This window comes from Pempheris klunzingeri, chromosome 1 (assembly GCF_042242105.1).
Source record: "Pempheris klunzingeri isolate RE-2024b chromosome 1, fPemKlu1.hap1, whole genome shotgun sequence".
Classification (NCBI taxonomy): Eukaryota; Metazoa; Chordata; class Actinopteri; order Acropomatiformes; family Pempheridae; genus Pempheris; species Pempheris klunzingeri.
In genome coordinates, this window is record NC_092012.1 from 19,004,745 (window position 1) to 19,012,423 (window position 7,679).

Consider the following 7,679-nt stretch of genomic DNA (forward strand, 5'->3'; position numbering starts at 1 on the left):
CTACTTCACCTACTGTGTCCCACAATGCAAGGCGCTTACCGTTGTATGAACAAACGTTTCAGAAAGCTTTGTAAATTTTGACTTATTTATCCTGAGCAGTCCACCAGAAGATGTTAGTGATGGAATTTCAGGTGAGAAAGCTTAGCTTAGCTTACCTTAGCACAAAGACTGGAAACGGAGAAACAACTACCAGCAGTACAGTAGTAAAATTCTGCATCACATTTTGCGTGGATTCAGCTGCCTGTCCTGTTTCATTAAGATGTTGACATAATCAAGTAAGCATTGTGTTGAGTTAAGTTTTGTAGTAACAACAAGATCATCCACTTTACCACCCGAATTTCCTGATTTTCAGGAAATTATTATTATATATACCTCAGAAAAAATACCAAAATCTGGGCCTATGTGACCCAGTGGAAGGTATGGACATGCTTTGGACAGAGCCAGGTTAGCTGCTTCCCCCTGTCTCTAGTCTCTATATTAAAATAAGCTCACTGGATTCTGGCGGCAGCTCATAAATTGTATAAAAGAAGTGGACATAACTTTTGAGACTGTAAAGTGAAGCCATTCTTTGTGGAACAAACGTCAGAATCAGAATCAGAATTCCTTTAATAATCCCCAGGGGGAAATTGCTTTTTGTTACACACAGCTCCAAAAGAATAAGAATAAACTTCAAACACAAAAGTAAATCAGGTGAGTCCAGAGTCCAGGGTCCTCTCCTCTCTGGTGAAACAGTTCCCGTACAGGGTGAAGTTGGGCACTTCTGGTGCTTAAAAACCACTTCACTTCACTTCTGGTGCTTAAAAACCAAGATGGCGAGGGCCATGAAGACAATATGGGGACGCCTGTAAAGCGGGACTCAAGTCTTCAAGTGGCAGTCCACAAACCAAGCCCTGAGTCCAGATCAAAATTCATACTTGAAACGTAAATACGATGAATTACTGACCAGTAAATGAGTGCAGAGATTCTCCTCCTCCTCCTCCTCCTGCAGTATAAAAGAACAAATACAGATTTTTGGCAAAAACCTATTAACAACAATGAACCTGTTTTCCACTGCACATCTTTTCAAAACAGTAACAGATCAAGGTAAATATGTAGTGAGGGCTCAGGTCACTGTATCACTGCACTCAGAACAATAACAAAGAAGGTTCAATATGTGCAACAAAACAGGTATCTACGTTACCGTTTGTCTTTTTTTGAATCTGAAGCATCTCCTGTTTTTCTTTACGACCCTGTGATATAGTTATCCATTTCATAAAACTGGACGGTCTCTCTGTCAAACCACCATAAAAGCGTTTTTAGTTTGGTGTATCACCCGAAAATGAGTCCGAGTCGTTCCCTACCGAAAAAAAAAACCAGGAGCGGTCACGCGCCCCCCCTGTCATGCCCCCACGCCCCACTGGGGGTTCGCGCCCCACAGTTTGAGAACCACTGATTGTAGGGGATGAAAAAAGAGACATCCATTCCCCATGGTCCCCCACACGCTGAGAGGATTTTTTGGATTAACATAGTTCTTGATATTTATTTATTTACTTGTTTGCAGACGGAATTTCATTGTACTTTGCTGTATGATGACAATAAATCTGACTCTGATCTGATTCTGATTTTACACACACCTTCCACGATATTCACTCTGCCAAACTACATTACATTCACAGAACATCAGAGCCTGAATAGGAAACATAGAAATAACATCAGGTTTTGTGCACTGCTACTTCCAGGCTGTAAGTGCAGCCTATAATATATATTCAGCCATGTCCCTGTACAATGGTTAGCTTCATGCAACTGTTCAATTGTTTCCATGCAGGAGTATCCAGAGCAACACAGGACACAGTTAGTGTTGTAAAATCTAACAGGTTCAGACACAAATGCAGACAGAGAAACACATTTAAATGAAATATGGAAGCTATTAATACAGATTTAGCAGAGAATTTAGATTTTGTTTCAGTGCTTTGCTGCAAATGTACTGTTGCAGCTCCAGTCCAGTAGGCGGCGCTGACGCACCTGCAGCCCAAGTCGTCAACCATCAACAAAACCAAACAGGAAGAGGTGCGAAATGTGAATGAGTGATTTCCCACAGCTAAAAACACGTTAACAGTTAGATATCGACCTAATTTGTGTTTGTAAGCTATGATCCGCTTTGCTGCACCTTTATTAGTAATTGTTAGTGTCGGTGCTGCTGTCGTTACAATCAAGTTTAAGAAGTTTCAGTTAACTCTAGTTGGCCTGAGGTTAGCCTGCTAGCTACAGCCTGCTAGCTACAGCCAGGAGGGCTCTGGAGGCGGACTGCATGTCTGTCAGACGGGCTCTGGTGGAATGTGTTGTGTTGTCTCTACAAGATGCCTGTGTGTTTTACCCGTGCTGTAAAGGCTGCTTCTCAAGAATTGATGTGGAGCAGCAGGACACGACGAGGTAAAAACGCCTGCAACCAACCAAAAGGTCTGATTTGTGTCAGGACTAAAGAGGAAGCACTTCCTAACTTTGACTGTTTGATTGATTGCTCTGTCGGAGCTGCATCTGATGTGACTTGAATGAGTTCCTCACTTGGTGCATGTCACCGTTAAAGTGTAAAGTAAGCATGGCTCCACCCTCACCAGCCTTCTGCCTGCCCACCACAGATGCAGATGCTCCAGGTGTGGTTACAGCTGTCAGAGGGAGCAGGCTGAGTACAGATACCGTCTGTCACTGAAGGTGGCCCGGGACGGATGCATATTTGGAGTAACTGTGTTTGGGACCAGCCTGAACCCATTCTTCGGCATTCATGCAAGTGGTTTACAGAGGTGAGCACACAGAATGATGCCAAACCCCATCAGTTAGTATGAACACTTCATGTTGCTCTATATCTAAACTGCATAGTGAACCCCTTACACACACACACACACACACACACACACACACACACACACACACACACACACACACACACACACACACACACACACACACACACACACACACACACACACAATGGTCAATAAGTTACATGGTTTCCTTGAGGAAATGGTGATGCTCAGATTTTGACATATTTTGTAGTATTAGTGTCAGTTTAGTTTGCAGACATGGCCTGAACAACAGTGACACATTTATAATATCTGGTATTTACTGTGTGAAACAGCACCCCTGGTTTTTTACTTGAAGCCCTTTCAGAAATGAATTTTAACTTGTGTTATTTGTAGACGTTCCTGTTCCAAGCGAGGTTGCTTAACCCTGCTATAAAAACACTGTAAACCATATTGGTCTGAGGGAATAGACAAGTTAGCCATGTTTTACCTGTGTTAAGTGTGGCACATTTCAAAAGCTCAACTTGTCATTAATTTATTCTCTTTTTGTTGGTTAACTTAAAAGCCGTGTGGATATCTGTTGTGTCTGTAATTTTGCAGGTTGGTGGAGAACTTTGATGGACCAGTTGGCTCATCAACCAGATCCACGTTGTTGGTGAAGGCTGTCAAGGACTGTTTCATCGGCAGGCGTTTCATCTTTGGTATAAAGGTACAATTGCAATCGAGTACTGACATCTTAATGGGTTACGCTAGGCATGTACCAATACTTTTTTTTTTATATCCTCTAGCAGCTAGCACCAGGCAGTAATTTGATAGTAGATTTTCATACAGACAACTGTATAACATGACAACAAACATGAAAAATCTTAAAAAACACTGACTTTCATAAGAATCTGCAAATGTTAACGTCATGGTGGAGCTAGAGGAAAAGTCAGAATATTAAAGTCACTAGGAATCATCATCTGGACACCATGACTGTCTCTACAGAAGATTGTGCCAATCCATCCATCAGGTGCTTTTTAATCAAATAAGTGAGAACTTGCTTAGTTATAGAAAACGTCAACAGAATCTAAATCCATTGGATTCCTCATCTGGGAATCATAACTGGCTAAAAACAATTCTGAGGGTTTTAAAATAACTATTAGACAATGTATTGTTGTCTCATTTTTATTCTTATCTGGTCATCTAAATATGGATATCAGTATTGGTTGGGCATGCTGTATATATTTGACAGCATGTCCAAAACTTGTGTTTTATTATTTAGGGCAACTTGCTCTCAACCATCCCTGGTCTTGTCTGTGTCCTCCAGATAACCGAAGCAGAAAGTAGGCCTTGGGCAGCAGGGCCTGTTACGAATGGCTCCAGCAGGAAAGAGAAAGTTCACTTTATCGCCAGTCAGATGATTCTCCCCAAAGCAGGCCTGGAAGGCTGCACAGTGGTCAGTTACTATCAGATCCTTCTCCAGAGAGCTGCAGAATATGAGCTGGGATCCACTAAAAGACCTCCAGCAACAGCCCTGCTGCTGATTCCTTGTCATTCTCCAGCCAACAGCTTCAATGATACCACACTTTCTGCCTCAGGTCTGCTTCCCCGAACACTGCAAAGGTAATGACTTAAAGATGCTGCCGAGCATTGAGGGCAGATTATGTTTTAGACTGGAATGGGAATCAGACTGACTCCATCTGAAATCAAAGTGAAAGCACAAATTCTTATAAGCACTCACTATACTTGTGAGCTTGTAACTGTGCCTCAAAAGGTTTTTCCTCATTTGAAAGGTTTTTTTTGGAGTATGCAGTGTAAAATTTAAATCTAAAAAATTTTAAAGGCACCAAAATCACAAAGAGTAAATTTGATCTTATATTTAATATATGAAAAAGATTTAAAGACAGTAGAGGAGGCTGTCTTGCCATGGATAGTCCAGCGTCCCTGTACTTGCATCTTATTCATGTACTCCAACACTCCAACACTTCTCTTGCTGCTTCTCAGATACTGTAAAAAGTAGTTTTACATGTTTTTTGTCTTTCCATTCCACGTGCCTTTTAATTTATTTGCCTTTGTCTTCATCCTAGATCACAGTCCATAGACAGCACCTTTACTCCCACCCCTCCATGGCAACAATCACTCGGACTAATCACTTCATCAGCAGAGCAGGAGGAAGGCTGCAATACCCAGGACAGTGGCGATGAGAACAGCAGACAGACGGGCAACAATAAAATACCACATCATGCACAGAGTGGCTGCCTGGAGAACCATGAGGCCACAGAAGAGACAGCGCTGTCGCCTCTTCTTTCCTTAGAGTGCAGCTCTTACAGTTGTCTGTCATTTCCTAACCACCCATCCCCGTCTACTGGGAAAGTTGGCGGAAACACCCCCAACCTGAACACTTGGTTCAGTCCCTCCTCACCTGACCACAGCTTCTCCGAGGTGAGGAGGCCAACTGGACAGCTCACCAAAACATTCCTGTCAAGCTCCTTGGCTTGGGAGGATTTGCCTTTCTCTGAGAGTCTTACAGAGTTCTTATGTGAGGAAGACAAAGATTTTGACATTGTTCGTGAAACAGAACCACATCTAAATCAGAAAGAAACGGCAAGAACCAACCTAGAAATCCTATCACAAGACAAGAACAAATCAATTGAATCAACTTGTGTTTGTCAAAGTAACACACAGGTAACAGAGAGCCACTCGCTGATACTGGATGTCACTACTACACCTGCACCAAATGGAGGTGGCACACATGAACTATCTGACCAGGTACGCAGGAGCCACGTTGGGCGTGTAAACCAGAGTCAGCCCAGAAACATTTGTTCCAATGAGTGTGAACAGGAGAAAGCTAGTTCTTTGTCTTTTGAGAACGAAGAAGAGCAGCTTGAAGGGGATACCTACAATTGCTCAGCAGACCTATTCAGTAGCTCACCCCTGCTCGATATGAACACAAACACGCATGCAGAAACTGTCAGTCTGACCACAGAAGCCCCCCCACCGCTTTCCACGCCACACAAACAGCACCTGAAGAGTGAAAAAGCTCACGTCCCACATACAACAGCAGACAAACAGAAACTGGATAGCAATAAATGCATTAATAGAGGCAGTTTAATTCCACCAGGCGCACAAGAACTTGACTTCATCCCCGATTCTCAGTCCACCCCCATCGTAAAAGCAGCTTTAGTGACAGGGTCACCTGCCTCCTCACGAAGAACCTTGACATTTGGCGAATTTGCTTTACAGCCCAACAGTCGAGATTCTTTTAACAGAAATCTGCAATCTGAAATGAACAATAAAAATCAAGCCAAAATCACCTCCTTTCTTTGTACATATAACTGTGCCAGTGCTAACCAGCTGTCCCACTGTAGCAGAGAGTCTGCAGAAGAAAAACAGATGTGGAGTATGACATCCAGCCGACACAGCCACAGATGTACTCCAAAGAGAAGGTTCTGGAGGCCAGACAGACATAAAAACCATCTGCAGAATCAGCAGCACCGGGTAGCCCAGAGACGAGCTCTAAAAGCAAGGTCTACAGGAAGGATCAACCACCAGTGTGACCCAAGTGATTGTGATGTGACTGTGTGTGATTATGAGAACAGCGAAGTCGTTGCCGTCCCTCCTACTCCTGTTGCTAAAAGACAATGGAGCGTGAAGCTCAGAGGAAGAAGTCATGCTGAGCACAGCAGCAGTATTGTCAGTTATAATCGTGAAGGGCAGCATGGAGATGGAGTTAACTGTAAAAGAACACTGTTGGATCAAACTCTCACATTATCACAAGGAGGTCTGACACAAATAGAAAATTGTGACAGCGAGACTGTTGACAAGCGAACTCTGGATGGATCTAGTTACCTCCTTGATGATGAGAACGAGGCATGTGATTGGTCTAGAGATCTGTTCTCTGACTGATTCAAGAAAACTTTTTTATGTGTTCCAGGCTGACAGACCGAGTTGTGAAACACCTATAATTGTATAATTGAGTTGTACTACTGCTGCTGCTACTACCAGTTCTGTCGCTGCAAGTAGTCGTAGCAGCAGCAGCAGTAACAACTTCACCACAGCAGGATGTATAAAGACACTACAAGAGAAACCTTACTGCCATAAGTACTATATTTAACCATGTCTGGGTTTTTGGAATGAGCTATCCAAAAATCACATACAGGTTAAATGCTCTTTAAATAAAGAGATTTATTTTGAAAGGAAGAATCTCCTGCACATGGTCAACTTTTAAAATAATTAAGGCTTTCATTGGAAATGTGTCTGTAACTAAAAGTTTCAGATCAGATGAACTTTTGAACATTCAGGTGTGTAATTTTGACCCTGTTGGAAAACTTCTGACCATACTGCACGGTTCAATTCAATTTTTAAATTTTTTTTATTTGTATAGCCCAATATCACAACAGAGTGTCTCATAGTGCTTTACAAAGTTCACTGAAATAAACAAGTGTAAGAGAACAAACAATCAAACTGCTCTAAAGGCCATCAGCTGCTGCACCTTCACTGGCATCATTTACTCATAACCCTACTTATCATCCATTTGTTTCTGAATGCTATTAAAGCGGAGTGACAGTAAATTGGTAATGTGTATGATTGGATGGGTATCAGATCAATTCACTGCTGCTTACATTCAAGGACCACTTGAAATAAAATATTAACATTTTTGACACATAGTTTAGCGCCTTCATTGATAGATGATAAAGACAGAAGGGAAATACTGGTGGAAAGGAGGGCCATTGTTGAATTATTAAACTTTTTCTGCTTCAATGTTTGCTTAAACTTAACTGGCTGAGAGAACAGAGTTTTGTTAAACACCACAGCAGTTGGTTTTCCATACAAAGACTGTTTGTTTATTTGGAGTTCCATCCATCCATTGTCTATACCACTTATGCATCAGGGTCGCGGGGGACTTTGGGCGAGAGGTGG

General features: G+C 42.3%; 1 protein-coding gene across 1 annotated transcript; it reads left to right on the forward strand.

The window, feature by feature from the left end:
* The first annotated feature begins 2,287 nt into the window (after positions 1-2,287).
* ddias (DNA damage-induced apoptosis suppressor) lies at positions 2,288-6,665 on the forward strand. The gene is made up of 5 exons (XM_070832302.1): positions 2,288-2,409; positions 2,616-2,777; positions 3,378-3,486; positions 4,087-4,382; positions 4,847-6,665. The coding sequence occupies exons 1-5, from the start codon at positions 2,288-2,290 to the stop codon at positions 6,663-6,665; spliced, it is 2,508 nt and encodes an 835-aa protein (XP_070688403.1).
* The last annotated feature ends 1,014 nt before the right edge of the window (positions 6,666-7,679 follow it).

Excerpts from the sequence above, each read along its gene's own strand:
- ddias (XM_070832302.1), top strand. The coding sequence starts at position 2,288 with ATGTCTGTCAGACGGGCTCTGGTGGAATGTGTTGTGTTGTCTCTACAA. Across the intron at positions 2,410-2,615 it reads GAGCAGCAGGACACGACGAG|ATGCAGATGCTCCAGGTGTG; the intron begins GTAAAAACGCCT and ends TGCCCACCACAG. Across the intron at positions 3,487-4,086 it reads GTTTCATCTTTGGTATAAAG|ATAACCGAAGCAGAAAGTAG; the intron begins GTACAATTGCAA and ends TGTGTCCTCCAG.